The sequence below is a fragment of the Pieris brassicae genome, chromosome 5 (assembly GCF_905147105.1).
Source record: "Pieris brassicae chromosome 5, ilPieBrab1.1, whole genome shotgun sequence".
Taxonomy (NCBI): Eukaryota; Metazoa; Arthropoda; class Insecta; order Lepidoptera; family Pieridae; genus Pieris; species Pieris brassicae.
Window position 1 is genome coordinate 7528939 of NC_059669.1, and position 16859 is coordinate 7545797.

At 32.6% G+C, this 16859-nt stretch overlaps 2 protein-coding genes across 3 annotated transcripts in view; one reads left to right on the forward strand and one right to left on the reverse strand.

Annotated features, from left to right (window-relative positions):
- LOC123709270 (serine/arginine repetitive matrix protein 1) overlaps positions 1-16859 on the forward strand; it is an 80453-nt gene that overhangs the window by 52809 nt on the left and 10785 nt on the right. For both annotated transcript variants that reach the window (XM_045660455.1, XM_045660454.1), the window contains 2 exons: positions 15276-15428; positions 16203-16304. In XM_045660455.1, coding sequence (XP_045516411.1) covers positions 15276-15428; positions 16203-16304 — 255 coding nt within the window. The remainder of the gene's footprint in view (positions 1-15275; positions 15429-16202; positions 16305-16859) is intronic.
- Positions 12626-14701, reverse strand: LOC123709271 (N-terminal Xaa-Pro-Lys N-methyltransferase 1-A-like). Its single transcript, XM_045660456.1, has 2 exons — positions 13411-14701; positions 12626-12765 (listed from the first exon to the last, which is right to left on the reverse strand). Exon 1 carries the CDS (start codon positions 14655-14657, stop codon positions 14010-14012), a length of 648 nt encoding a protein of 215 aa, XP_045516412.1. The 5' UTR covers positions 14658-14701; the 3' UTR covers positions 12626-12765; positions 13411-14009.

Genomic DNA, 16859 nt, shown 5'->3' on the forward strand with positions numbered 1-16859 from the left:
ATATTTACGGATTGCAAATAAAGACGTGTTGTGAAATTTTGTCGTAACTTTATTAAAACAATAATTAAGTGTAAAATTATTATCTATTGTTAGATTCGGAGTTTCTCCCGTGAGGTTTTTCAACAATATAAATTTTATGTCAGTGAGAAATTCACAGGGAAATAGCACTTGTTACACTTCCGATTCGTTCAATGTAACCTCATTTCTTCGCTTCTAGTACCTAATTTAACACTTATATTTTATTACACAAATATTTGATAATATTGTGTTGCATAAAGAGCCTCATTTAAAGTTTACGATATTTTGTTTCTTACTAAATTCGCCGACTTTTTATCTCATATTCATTTTTCAAGTGGCAATCTTGTTTCGAAAGTTTTCATCTATGTCTAAGTTCATACAATAAAATGGTTCTTTTGCTTTTAAAAGTTTTAGGATTGATACGTGGTCCCCTAAAATGATATAAATATATATATACATAGTTACCCTAGAATTTGGTTGTTTTTATATACTACAATTTTATAGGCAACATTTTTGTATTTATGCGGGGATTTTTAACTCGTGCTGTCATACCGTTCGATGATTTAATCCAGATTATATATACTCAAGGAAAATTAGGATATATAAATATATAAAATAACTATATATATCAGCCCCGAGGGAATTTTACAAACAGTATTTGCCTCGATCTAAAACCTTTTCAGAAATTAAACTTTAATATTCAATTCATCATAAAATGCACCAATGACGGTATTTGATATAATAGGGTGAGCAACCTCATGCTCCTATTGTTATGGCCACATGAGAATGTTGAGCGAGCACATCGAGGGAATACCGATGATATTTCCGTGAAATGCTTATGCTTGGTTCTCAGGTACGTTTTTAGCCTTTGCAATGTCAAGTTTTTTAATCACTAGTCACTTCAACCTGCACTCTCATATTTCTAATTCTACGGACCAACGTGGTTTTAATTGTATGAAGATCATTATAACATACTTACTATACTAATAAAATATTACCACTCTAAAGTTCATAAGAAACAATTATTTGCTAAAAATAGTATAATATATTTATAGCAAAATTCAATCAACTAATAAAAACTACAAATACGAAATTGCATTACAAAATGAACGGAGATAACAGCTCTATAGATAATTAATTAAAACTGCCTCTATAATAATAGTTAAGAAGTCCATTGCACCAATTATGAGCTATTAAAATTAATTTCTTAAGAACCACAAGCTCAGCACAACTAGCGCAAAAATGTTAACATTATTTAATAATCCTGCGAACTGACGGCTGAATGAAGAAGGTATCAATTACAGATCCTTGCAGATTACCGCCTGTTGATAAGTTTTAATTCATTTAAGCTTTCGCCTTTTTGCTATGTGACAAGACAAGCAAATTGTTCTTTTAAAGTGCCACGCCACTTGCATCTTTGGTGGTCAAATCTCGAACAAAGTCTTTAAAAAGAAACGAAGTAAATAATTCATCTAAACCTTTCATGCCATAGGTTTCGCAAAGCCCACGTGATTTAAATGTATTAACATAATTTTCTAATGGTTTGTATAGTGTAAAACACGTTCATTTCCAAAACTTTATTTAAAAAAACAACAACCTTGATATAATTGCAACATCATTAGTATTGTCTCATCAAACAGATTAAAAATTTTTATAAATAATATTTTCGATGTAATCTGTTCTGTCCTTATCGCAATGATATATTTTGTCTTATTATAGGTTGACCCAACTTGATTGATTATTTAATAATAATTATTACCTGTGACAGTATAACTTTAATTTGCATTAAGTCACCGTATCAATGTCTAATCTGTGATATCGCTGGGTGTTATCTGACCACGGTCAACAATTTGCCGTCGAGTAAACGCACGCGTTCTCTTTCAAACTGATTTATAGAATGCTAGGTAATTTAAGAGGTAACTGCAGTAATATTTCTTAACGTTATTATTCGTTTTTCGGTCCAGCTGTGCTGTGTTATATTGTTTGTAGCGTTCGTTAGTTATACAATATTTTGTTAATAAATTTAAGAACACTTACAGTCTTCTGCTTCATACACTACTTATATTATGATGTTTGAGAAACAATTATCCAATTTGGTAGTCGATCGGAAGTTTTGCATACATTTCCGCAAAACATTTCTATTTAGATGGATTTTGATTGTTACTTTACTGACCCATCTGTGAATATAATTTATTTTACAACTATACTTTCATAAGTAGAATGATATAGAAAGTCATATACAGTACATATTATCATATACATATTTTTTGTGATATCACAATAAGATTATCTACTGAAACCCTATGTGTATTTGTTTAAATAAAACTAAAAACATTAACTTCGTAAGAAAAGACTAAAATTCTTAAGTATCTAAGACTGTTCTTAGTGGGTCTTTGATCTTACCGCGTTTCTTATGATTTGTTATAGAATGTCGACTTGTATCATCAAATATAATTTCCAAGATGAAAACCATGTAAGCTACGTGAAGTCCGTTTAAAATCGTCACTTGGCCATCAAAGTCGCATTAATAGTCAATCCATTGTCGCAGCCATGTTGAATAACAGTAGGCGCATCCTGTAATGTATCTATGTATTATAATCGCCTTCGAATTATACGAATATTTATGTATAAACCCTATTAATTCCAAGTATATCTAATGAAAAAAAGTTTAATGTGTAATAATTAATGTTGCATTTAAGTTCTAATTTGTATTCTTCTAAAACCTACACCCTTGGTTTAAAGATAAAAGTTGATTTTCAATGACACTTCACGTCAAGTTGGACGCCCGAAATTTTGAGTTAGAAGGTGATTGTTTGAAATTTACGAGTAGACACTTTTTTTTTATAGAACAGGGGGCAAACGGGCAGGAGGCTCACCTGATGAAACTTAATAATATTTTATTTGAATCCTATTTTTTCAACACCTTTTTCTTATAAATATTCTTAGATATTTCTCGCCTTAGAAACAAACACTGTTTCCATGATACATAGCTCCAGTAAGCATCAATTTCTAAGGCCAAACCATTCGACATAATCCTTATACCTATTGATTTATTGGTCAGGGAAATAAGGGCCTATAAGTAGGCTAATGTTTTTATTCAATATAACATTGCTGGTCACGAATCGTAACTGTAAATTATAATTTAGGCGCGGCATTATAACTCGGTAGCCGCTGTAGGTTAGACTTTAAGAGTTGGACATTGCCAATTTAAATTGAGTCAAAGCCGAGTGGAAAGCCGTTTAGTACGTGTAATATTCTGTTACAAGATTTGTCTTTTGTTTATATTGGTTTTGCTAAGGATTGGAATTACGAAATATGCCCTTAATATCTGACCTACTGTTATATTTATGACATAAGATACTACTGTTACTCTCGGGCCTAAGCTAAGTGCGTATAATACATTTTAATACTTTGAATTTCAATACTATTTCAATTTGTCATTTAAACTTTATTGATGTAATGTGGACTTCAGCAAGTGTTATTCAGAGATTTAAGTCACAGGTTGAAGTTTTTAGTGGTTGTCTAAATATATAATTGTTACCAATAGAGACACGGATATCTTTTGTTAAAATATATCTTCTTTAAGTTCAAATCAAGTATACATTGAGTATATTATCTATAGTAACATTCAGTAATAAACCAATCGGTTTCCGGTTAAGTTGACCCTAGGAAGTTATTTATTTAATGGAAAATTGATTGTTCGCTTTATACAAAATGGTATAATTTAGTAGGTCACGATTTTGTACAGTAAGGTCGAAAAAGCTTTACAAATTATTAACAAATATCAGTGCTAGCGTACATACTTGTATGGTACTGTTATTTAAAACATTATTTTAACCTCAATAAAACTTCATAACTAATCTTCAAATAGTGTCTGTGATTGCGTACCCATAATTTTTTTTACAATTAAATGTTAATTTTTTCAAGGGTCATAAAATGTTTTAGTTAAATATGTTTAAACCGTCAAAATTTATTCATTTTCACCCGCACCATCATCAACTCTGTAAATGTGTGATACAGATACTATATCTGATTATTTACTTATACTGTTGTTATTTTCTTTCATATAACGCTGTTTGTCAGTCATATAAATAATAACGGAGTGAAATATAAACGTCATGCATAACTGTTATCAAATGTAGTTGAATACGTAAGGTAAAGCGTAAGTGGTAGCATAACCTCATTCAAAGCATATAAGCTAATAAACATTGGGAATGCGATTAAATTAAAAGGTCATATCAGAAATCGTATCTTTTTATAACACGTGCCTCATTAACATCCATTGTCTGGTAGAAATCGTTCAATCAAACATTCATTACTTAATGTTTGTGAAGTCTTTTGCAACTCCAAGATAGAGTACTTTGTACATATTAACTTTGATATAAATACAGATTTTTTTATATTTATTAATTAGATTTTTCCTGTTAAAATCTGGTCTTGTAATTTCGGTACTGGAATCATATAAAAGCAAAATAATTCATAATAAATTCTTATCATCAAATCAAATTTTATTCTTATACATGTTGACTGAACAGTTGCATTCGTTACCATGGTTACCATTTCTTATGCCTGTCAAAATCGTAACCAAAGCAACAGGGCTTTATTTTCGACTACCTTTCGTAACAAGACCGTACCGTATTTTGTAAATTTATGTCATAGGTCTCTTATGTATCTTCTGCTAATGGCAGTGCTGGGTGAAACGTTGAATTTAAATCTATTAAGAATCTATTTCATAGTTTTATTATAAAATAGATTTCTTTTCGCCGTATTCAAGAAGTAAGCTGCTTTCTTAACTTGCCCTGCAGCTTCCAATGAGGTAATTTCTCCTGCATATTTGGTCGTAGATTCCCGACGATTTTCTTTCCGCGCACTTCAAGTGGGTCAGTAAAGAAATTGATTTCTCTCATATATAGCAAGTTTTACCGGATTTATAGTCTCTCATCTGTCTTATGCATATGACAACTTATTCTTGTTAGCCCAAGGTTCAACTTCAAGTTAGTCTTTCCTTTATGAAACCTTGGATATGACATATGATATGATATATTTCTTATAAATGTATTAACTGCCTAAAACATAGAGTCCTTCAAGAAAAGAACCTACCAATTTTTCAATGGCCGGCAACACACTCGCGAGCCCTCTGACATTAAGAGTTTCCATAGGCATGGGCAGTATCAAGTCAGCTGAGCATCCTGCCCGTTTGCCCCCTGTGCTAAAAAAATCTGTTGCGTAAGAATAAAGCTTCTTAAACGGATAATTGAAACGGGAATTTTAATTTACATTATTTACATAAGTGACGTTATAAAGGTTTTACGACAATCGCAAAACAACGCTTGCACTCCGCAACTACCAATACACCTCATTGCGATCCAAACTAAAAAAGAAAATATACATATATTTACTATTTTCACCTATTAAAGACGATTATGAATTACGTTGCTATAAAAATGGCACCATAATTAAAACATACAATTGTAATAGAAAAACAATAGAATTATAGATTATAATGTGTTTATTACATTATCTAGATCTGTATTTTCTCCTATTTATTGAAATTGCACGCTCCAAAAGAGGACAATTGGCTGGGTGCAGCATGTTGATGAAATTGTAGAGTTGAGGCCGTAATCTCGAGTTATACGGTGAATTTAAAGCGGTTGGAGAGGTAAAACAATGTGCATTGAAGCTGAAATATATTTATATTTGCAGGCGGATCTTGCTTTGTCCCGCAGATAGGCTATGCCAGATGATCAGTTGTTTATTAATCATCAAAGCATATAAACCTTCATATAAATTAATAAATCAAATCAAAAACTGATTGAAAATTACGTGATAGCTAGCACTTATGTACGATTTAAGGTATTATTTACTGTTACTAATTTAAATAATACGTAGTAAAAAAAAGTGATAATTAGCGTACAGGCAGGCTGTAATGAAATCAAACCAAATAATATGTTTTACTTTTCTCTCTTAATCTATATAATTAACAAGTCAGAATAAATGCATAATTAGTGTTTGAAGAGTAACGTATATTTATTTCATTACAACATAGGTTAAGCAATGCCTATAATAAACGCGAATAGTCAATGCGAGGTCAATGTCACTTCACTTGTTTCAAAGCAAGAAATAATGGCCTGTCAGCCTTTACCATAAATAACAGAATATAGTCGATAAAATGGTGCTGTCACCACAGAGTACAAAGTTGAGGGTTGATAGTAGATCTAAAGGCGTTTAGTTTGGCGCAGCGGGAAGCAGAAAACCACAGACAATACATTTCTATAGTTATACGCCGCGTCTATGATTTCTAACGTTTGACACTTCTAAGGCTAATAAATAGCATCTATCGAAACATAATTTATAGTTCCATTGGGCACTCTGTGATGTAATCAATGAATGCGTCTGTTATAATAATGCAACAATAAACATATTTATCACTATAATTTAATTATTTGATTTGAATCGCATTGACCCGTAAATAATTGATTGTCGTTTAACCAGACACTTTGACATCGGTGAAGTGAGGCTGTTACTTTGCACTTGGAAGATTAAGTGAAGGATGATAGCATATTTTTGCTTCATACACTGAAATATTTCATAGATGTGTGCAGACACCATTTATTAGTATAATAAAATGTACTATATAGTACTAGGTATATGTACTGTAACTGTATTTCACAAAAAAAAATTGGTCCTGACGTAACGACGTTTTGTTCTTATATCAGCTATTTGCAATTAAATAATACCAATTTGTGATACCTGTGTTAGGACTATTAGTTTGCATCGTTGATTTAACTACCACCCACGTATCCACTTGTAACTAATAAAGGAAATGCAAGGTGAGATGCGGATGCGCAAGATTAATCGTATGTTCGCGCCATTAATATTGTAACGAAAGCGAGAGAATTAATGATCGTACCGAGTATGGGGTTTATCTGGTTTTTATAATGTCAAGGCTCTTCAATACTTCTCCATTAAATAAAATATGGTCTTAAAGTATTTCGACCATAAATTAGTCTTAGTAGTAATGTTTTATTTTTTGTACCATTACACTGTTATGTAGGTTATTAAATCATTAAATTTGTTTGTAGTTTAGGTTAGTAACGTAAGAAACGTTATGTTTTGTTTATGGCGTTAACATGTTGCATTTTTATTCAATTTGTCTGCTTAAAGAATACGCCGCAATGGTATATGCTTGAAAGACTACCAGACCAGACCAACCCCATGCCTGGTCGGTGACCAAGGTGACCTGGTGAGGAGGTATTATTATTATTTGGTATATTAGGAGGAGTCATTAGCTATAAACTAGATATACTTATCCAATTTTTTTATTTGTTATATGCTCTCATTATCAATTCTTTATGGTGTGAGTCCGAGTTTTATGACCGCCTCATTTTATGAAGCGGAATGTGAAGCCTATCGACTATCGAAATCAACTTGTCGTGGTGCAACAGGTATCCGAAGGTCGGTCGTTGCATGGAGATTGTTCAATTTTCATTGAACAGCGGTAACCCGATTGCCTTTTATAGTTTATTTTTATATAAACGACATATTTACAATAACAATGTATAGCAACGTGTGAAGACTTGGAGTTCCGTGGCGCACTGTATGTAACCTCCAGTCTTGTGTTCGATGTTTTATAACACCTGGGACACCTGGGACATGAACACCAAAATTAATTAGTATTGTTATCGTAAAATAAAAATATAGATTCAGAAGTACTCTATAATCTGTATACATTGTCTATATGATTCACAAAAAACCTTCAAATTATTGTAACGTGTGTAAAACATATTAAAAACTATGTATGATATAAAATTACCACTATTTATAAAACTCAGTTGATTATCTTTTGTTACTATTTTATATATATCATAGACTTATGCTGGATTCTTAAAATTTCTAACAACTTACTTGCAACCAGCCAGTCTCATGTCATTTATCCTTTATTTCTCCTTTGAATCCAACTTAAACATATCATTCGTTTTCAACTCTACAAACGTAGCCATTTTCCAAGAATTGGTCAAATCGCTAGTGTTCTACATTTTCTTATACGGCTCTGAAACTTGGACTGCGCGAGCAGCCGAGGAGGAGAAGGATAAAAGAGGATGGATAGTATGCCCTTGACAAGTGGTATTGGTGGCGGATGATCAAGATTCCCTGTCAATTCTTAGACAACTGTAAGACGACCAGTCTTTCTTCAGTATGTTACCAAATGATCCTGAGCCTATGATCCAGATAGATAACTTCGAGATAATTGTGTTTACTGGTAGAGTGGAAGGCATGAGACTCCCGAGGCCGATATGCTTTTCGCTTGACCTATCAAGGTAAGGTTACAGGCCTTAGTATTGCAAAGGCGCTGAGGCTGTCCGAAGAAAGAAGGAAGATTTGAAACACCAACAAGACAATCAGTAATGAAGAACTAAAGAAGAAGACATAGCAATGAACAATACAATACAAATAAAGAATAAATGAAAACATTTAACTAGTTAAGATCATTCACACACAAGAAATTCCCAGTTGCATTATCGTACAATCTAAAGCTCGGCGATGTCACTAGAAAGCCTGTGACACTGATGCATAGGATAAGCGCAGCGGTGCAAGACATTCATTAATTGAAAATTAGCCCTAGCTATTTATTAGACATGCAATAGGAATGTCTATATTCACGGCTCTAATAAGAATTTAGTTAATCTTCCCTCGTAAGTTACCGCTTATCTTACTCGCTCACGTGTTAGGCTCGTTAATTAGAACGGCTTTTGAATTTAAAACGTTATTTTTCAGTTTTTCGTGCACAGTAATTTTGTTGATGTAATTCTATAGTTTAAAAAAAACATGTTTGGTGTTTGTCTTTGTCATACGAAATAGTATTTAACTTTCCTTTTTCGCAATTTTACTCTTAAATAAGCTGCCTGATACATGTGGCATCGTTTTTATCACATAATGACAAAACGTATATGAATTAACACTAAATTTGTATGGTATCAATAATTACTGAAATTACAAGTAATATATACATATTGCGGGAAACTGTAGACCTTAAAGGAGTAAATAGATTAATTAGATTGTCCAACGATATCGCAACTTTGATAATATAAATGAAATTAAGTTTCCGCGCACATGATAATTAACCTTTAGAAGTCAACATCTAAGACGCCTATTATTACACTTAAGACCAACGACTGCAATATTATTTTATATTATGGAGACATTGCTTTAAATCATAATATTCATATCTATACTAATATAATAGATAGGAAACATTTGTGTTTTTGTTTGTATGTTTGTACTGTTTCACACAAAAACTACTGGACTAGAAAACTGCGTCTTCATTTATATTTTCAAATAAAAAGGGATCCTTAATAAAAATGCAATAAAATAATCTAAGGTGTGAAAAATTATCCATAAAAGATATATGTCATCGCGTGTGCTGTGGAAACTATGAATGATAGAACAAATCATCATCTGAAAGGAAGTAATTAAAAACTAAGTAAAATAAAACTTTTATGTTAACGAAACATATCTATAGTCTGACGTACTAGACTTTTCACTACCACTAGATTGGTTTCCACTACGCGAGGGCATTGCTAGAAACCTATAAGGTTATGAACGTCAATGTTTTTTACTACCGACGTTATATTAACTGCAAATCAAAAGCGTAGAAACAAGCAGAAACAAGCAAGACACTCTCAACTCCCCACTCTTCTTAAACGCCAACTCTTTTTTTTACTAGATACCTATGTATAAAGTGTTAGTGGTAGTTGATCTAGTTCTTAGGGTAGGAAATTAAGCACTTCAATGATGACTTAATTCACTATAATTTACTTCACTGATTTTACGTGAACTGTATAACTTCAAACTTCTACAAAGAAAAAGCCCGTGCGCATGTGTCACAACCTCTTATAATCACAACTCCCTCCGCCGACTCGACCATCCCACTTCGGGGAGATGGTCGAGTCAATTCGTAAACAACCGAACGAGTCAAATGAATAACTATTGCACATGCGCACTTGTAGCAATATTCTTAAGAATATGTTTCATAAAAATGTTTAGAATTTATTTAAATATCAGAAGCTAACAAAAGAGTGTTGGCTTGGCGGATATATCATGCGATTCTCATCTCTGAGGTCCCCAATCCCCTGCTGAAGTGAGTCTTTGAAGGTTAAGGAAAACATCGTGCGGAAACCGGCTTGCCAAAAACCCAGAAAGTCGACGGAGTGTGCCAAGCACAGAAAGATGATCTACTACTTGCCTATTAGACAAATGATGATACAGTTATCTGAGGGCCATATCTAAAGGAGTTGTAACGCCACTGGTTTTTATTTGTAACAAGCTAAGCATTAAAATAATGTACTTGCAAATATATTTAACAAAATTCACATGGCTCGATTACAAATATACCCTTAATAGTTTTACTTCACCGATGAGGCGATCTTTAGGTCGGATCTGCGTAGGCTTGATAAATACCTAACATTAATATTCTCTTAACAATGAGACTGAATCGCAGGCATTTGTTAAAATAATTTTGCAATATTCTATGATGTTATATCTTAGTGGGTTCATAACCCTGATGACTGATAAGGCTAGTTTCGAAATGATATCATTATTATGATTTGTGGGTGCTAAAATACACTTTGTATAATTTATAACATCTATTAATGAGGTGAGCTTGGCGGACGAGATACCGCCGTTACCGCATCGAGACAATTGCGGTTTAGGGTATAATTCAGGGTTAAGAGTGAGTGTACACCGAGTCCCACGTAATTAATAGTATAGGGTAGGCGCAATGCTTATCTAAGCAGAAGCAGTGAATCTGTGATACTATAAGTTAGTGTGTTTGTATCGTGTAACATTCGGATTCAGTGATTATTACGTTGCCTAGATCAGATAATAATTATGTTTCTCATATAAATAGTAATTTCAAAACACAACAGAAAATGCTATCAATTAAATTATAAACCAATAATGTTAAAGTGTAATATGTATTATTACCTAATACAAATGCGTATGATATCGGTACATATTTTGATATATTATTAAGATATATAAATAATCTGACTTGAGCAGTGTCGGCCTAGTGGCTTTAGCGTGCCACCCTTATCCTTGAGGTCGTAGGTTCAATTCCCGGCTGTGCACCAACAGACTTTCTGTCTATATGCGCATTGATCATCCGCTCATACGGTGAAGGAAAACGTCGTGGAAATATCGCCTTGCCTTAGACCCGAAAAGTTGACAGCGTGTGTCAAACACACGGAGGAGGAGGCTGATCACCTACTTGCCTATTGGACAAATGATAATGATACAGAAATCTCAAGCCCAGGCCTTAAAGGCTTACACTGGTTTTAATAAATAATTCATCGTTGAGTAATAGTTTAAAAATAATATTCAAGTTTTCAGTCTTACATGTTCGTTAAGTCTCAATACCACTTAGGAAATATATATGCAGATAGATAATGAAAGAGTCGGCTGACATTTTATTCAAATCATTGGTCACATTTAAGTGGATTCCCGTGTCTTGTTACATGTTTGCATGTATTACAGAAGTAAGAATTTTCTTTAAGTTAAATTAGTTGCTAAATGTATTACTGGTTTACGTATAAAATAAATATAACTTCTTCAACTGATTATACGTCAATTTGAATTACTTACATAACTCGACGTTTGAAGTGATTTTCAGCAATTGACGTAGACCATTCGACTGTGTCGTGTCGTTCTATTTTAAAGGAATATGACGATCAAGGTCTGAACACTATTAAAGTATTGTTGTTCTTACATTATCTTACTGAGTTATCGAACGATCCGGTGATTTTTAAACCAAATCAAATACTCCAATTTAAATGGACGTGCGTGCCACCTTTATTCTCTTTGTATTTCATTAAGGGCTACATTCCTTGGAATTGAAATATCCGCCGTTCGACAAACAACCGGTTCGTTTGCGAATTACTTTTACTTCTGAAATGGCATTTGAATAATAAAATTTGTGAGCATAATCATAATCATTTTAAAGTAGCTAGCCTGACAGACATTATTTAAATAAATAGTATTCAAAAATGTTGTGTTTATTATTGTAACAGTGTGCCGTGTTGCAGTGCCACAAACTTTTCTTGGCCGGTATGAGCGTCGCTGTCATGAATATTAGTATTGCCAGTGCATAAAAATTAACCGTTATAAGGGGAAAAATTTGAAGTCACGCAGGCTAACTTAATAATTTATTGAAATGTCTTAATAAAAAAATGTATTCTAGTATATAGAAAATACAGTTCTAGGCTTAAATTAATGTGACACAATCTTAGGAACAACTGATAAGACAGGTAACTGGTTTTGTTACCTGTCTTATTAGTATAGTATGTTTTAAGTTACCCAGCAATTAGAACCGTTTGATAATTAAAACTTTGTAATTAATAATGCAAGGAATTAAAATAAATACATTTTAGTTGGATTTTTATTAGATGTTTGTAGATGGTAACATTATTTATTGTACGCACCAAAATGGCGCGCAAATTAATATTGTCGTATATTAATTTCGAACTACATTCAGCAAAAAGAATTAGTGATATTGTACAAGCGTAATGCCCTGACCAAGCAAAATAGAGATTCAATGATATATATAAAGATTAAGAATAAAAATTTGTTTATTTAACAAACCTAATGTCGCATGGTAATCCTGCGATCGTGCCAAAATGTGTTCATTCAATGTGTTATTTGTGTTTAGAGATGCCACCTCTCATATATATACTCATACTGTGAACTGCCTGCCTGAAGGGAATAGCCGGCCTTATAAAATTATTACAACTTCAACAAAAAGTTTTGTATAGCACTTACAATCTAACAACCAATATCTCAAAAGCAGTGTTAAGACAAAGTCAAAGGGGCTTTAAACAATTATTTATTGTTTTAAACCCCTTTGACAAATTTAAAGTAAATCTTGAAAGCTTTGAAACATGGTTATAGCGTTTCTACGTGTACAAAAGCGAATATATAATTAGAATTTATGAGCATGTTTCTTAGTTCTGTTATGTCTAGAAATTCTTGCGGTTTTAGTACGTAACATTGTGACAAAGGAAACTCAAGACTGTATTTGAATACGGCCGGAAGTTGTTTTGGTAACGTATATGGTATAAATGTATGTACTGTATAAAGCTAATATATAACTTCAAATCGCAATCGGGCCAACACTTTTTGTTTTGGAATTAATCCAAGAATATGACATCTTTACGGCGAATTAATGGAAGGACTGTTTAGGTATGTAAGGTACTAAGAAGTTGCTTTAACACCTATTTATTAAAGTGTTTAAATATAAAAAAAACGGATAAATTAAAGAGATCCAATCGTTTAAAAGTATAAAATATCTCCGGATTCAAGAGTTTAGGTGCCTACCGCAATACCTTATTTCGAGCCTACCTTTGAATTGTTTGAATTGCATTCACTTTTCATATATCTTTCTCTTAAATTTTTCTTTGTCTTTAAAACTACTTGCCAAATAAGTTTTACGATTTGAAACAGCATTGAATTAAAACTTCAAATTGACTTTCGTAACCGCTGTGAATCCACTCAACTATGGCACGTCTCCAAGTTCGTGATGAAGTCAGCACACGATTCGACACTACATAGATAAGCCTTTTTCATTATGATTATGAATTCGCAGACCGTTACTTTGCGAATACGTGGTAATCTCTTATCATTCTTTTGAATAGTTCTTTGTAGGTCTTAACAATTACTTGGCCGCCTACTACATCTTTTCCTTTATTTCACTTTGGTAAAAAAACATACTGTTGATTAGATCAACAGTTCATTATTGGTAGCAGTAGTAGTAGGAGACACAATCTAATCTAGTTATTTGTTTTATATAAGGTAAAATTTTTAATACAAAAGATATAGTATGCAGAATATATACTCCACTGTCAGATTAATCTGTCATTGTAACAAAGTATTAATTAATATAGAATTTTGGTTTCCACAAACATTTTTAAAATAATAAATTTATTTATTGTCGAGTTTGATTACTTTTCGAGTTTTGATTCCAACGCAAACATATATACTGGATAGATATCATCAGGAAAACCAGTTTGAATCTTCGTTTTTATCACCTTCAAGTTGGCTTCATCAAAAATTTTGAGCATCAAATAACTTGGGCGTGTTACAGACGAATCAACATCATCATACTCCAATTCATTACTTGATACATTTTCCTTGGCCACTATAATTCCATTTTTGTGAAGTGCATCTCTACATCTCTCTAAAAAGTTAATTAAATCATAATCGTCCAGATGTCCAAGGACCCATTGGCACCAGATGACGTCATACCTTTCTTGCGGCTTAAACAGTTGTAATCCAGTCTGGTAGAATGTTCCTAATCTGCAATTATCCCCAATTAATTGTTTGGCCGTCCTTATAAACTTTTCGTCTTGCTCTACCAAATCTACCTTATCAAAATATGGCAGTAAAAGGTTTTTGCTAACTCTGCCAATTCCGGATCCACAATCTAATGCTCGGTTCCGTGCAGGAGGTTTGTTTACAGATAATATTTCATTGAGAAATTCCTTAGAACCTTCAATATCAATGTCCGTTATATAGCCAAAACCTCCGAGTACACCGTCTACAGTGGAGGGAACATTTTCCCAATATTTTGCGGCTTTTTGGTAGAACATAACTTTAGAAAAGTTTTAATTGTTTGGTCTTTGTTAACGTCAAACAGAAATTTTATTGTCAGTGTCAAATCATAGAGTATAAACGAAACACAAATATTTATTTCGCTGTTTGCTATACTACATAGGTAAAGTAAGAACCCCAATTCGTAATACAAAAATGGAACCAACGTTCAAAATATTTAAAAGTGTGAAATGATCAAGAACAGATACATAGATATGAAAAATAATCTAAAACTAAACTTATATAATTGCAATGAAGTGCCTCTAAAAGTCATGAACCACTTATTTTCCCCGAGTTTTTCTAACGTAATATTTTGTAGATGTAACTTAATACAGATTGAATTAAAAAAAATATGAATTATAATAATTTTCAAATCATTAAATTTTCATAGATATTTGATTAGTTATATGAATTTATACATGCTAAGCGAATTATAATAATATTTTGTTTTTTCAATTATCCTCCCTTAATATTATTCTAGTTATAAAATTATCTTTTATTTTCTTTTTAAAATGAAGACATGACAGTACTTTAGTTAAAAATGTGGAATTGGACTGATTTTTATTAATAAGAGGGTCATATAACTTATAATTTAAACCAATTTTCTTTTGTTTCAGGCTCTTATAGCAGCAGTAAATGAAACGAAGGAAGAAGACATCCGCGATGCTTTGAAAAACCAGACAGAACATCAGCTAGCCCTCGTGCCACGAGGTCCTACACTTGTCAAAGATACTGTCGCCTACAACACTACCATCACCACTGATGACACGGTTAGTGAATTAAACACTGTGTGATTTAAAAGAAAAGAAAAAACCAAACATTTCAAAACATTATACTTACTCACTGATCCGCGACTATACGTGTGAAAAAATTGTACGATAAATCTTAAAAAGTAAATATAGCTGAATAAAATGAACCCAAAAGCTTTCGAAAAAACAATAATAATTCCAATATATTGCAACGCTATAAAGATCAAATTAAAGTATTCTGCGATCCCAGTAATAAAAGAGATGTTATATGACCCGCTGATCTAGTACATGTCTATTGACCTAACGGTTTTATTCACATCATGATTGTGTTAAATTTCATTTCTAACATATTCCAAGAACTGGTTGGATTTCCGCGACTCAATGAACTTTCATTGTTTTCACGAAAGTTGATTCTATAGCGTCGTGATAGACTTAGTGTCATATTGCTCATTAGAAGACTGTTTGGTACGGCTTATTAAAAAATATATAATTTTTGAAACTAAATTGTAGAAGCCGAGTTCCAAGCTCGTCTATATAAATTAGTATATTACTCACACAGTAATCGCTCAATACTGGTTATTGATGTATATTGAGACTATTCAGTACTAATTGAATCTAAATTAGGATTTTCTGATTTTTATTGTATAAAAACAACTATTAAACCACTTAATAATAGTTGTTTTGGTTCACAAGCATATTAAATAATGCCTTATATATAGCATTAAAAACCATGCGTCTTCGTAAAATGAGGACGTTTACACGAAAGTTCTATAATGAAAAAAACATATTTTGTAGGAGGAGTTGCGAGCTTTGCGTCCAGATGGCACGATACTGACAGAGAGACGACACACAAAGGAGCAGGAGCGCATCTGTGACGAGGAAATTAACAAGGACGAGGTGACAAACAATTTTTCTCTTCTCTATGGTTTCGACGTGCGATTCTCATCCTTCAGGTCGTAGTTTCGACTTTTGATTCTGACTGTGAACCAATGGACTATCTATGTGTGCATTTAACATTCACTTGTAGGGTGAAGGAAAACATCGTAAGGAAACCAGCACGCCTTAGAGCCAAAAGTCGAGGGTGCATATCAGGTACAAAGGTGTGATCACCTACTTGCGTTTTAGAAATGATCACGGTACAGATACAGAAGTTGAGGTCCAGACCTAAAAAGTTGTAGCGCCATTGGTATGTTAATAAATATTGGTATTTACCAATTTTAATTTGATACAAGCATAGAAATTATGTTATATTACAAACCTATATTTTGAAAACAATGCGTAAAAGAGTACTATTTGTTTTGATGATATAATCTATAGAAAATTTAACATATTTCATACAGATTCATTTAGGTTAGTGAGCGCTTAGTATGCCCGCTATAAAAGTACAGTAACCTATTAAAATAATATATATCCTGGGTACTGCATAATTATTATTATTCCTTGAAATTGGTG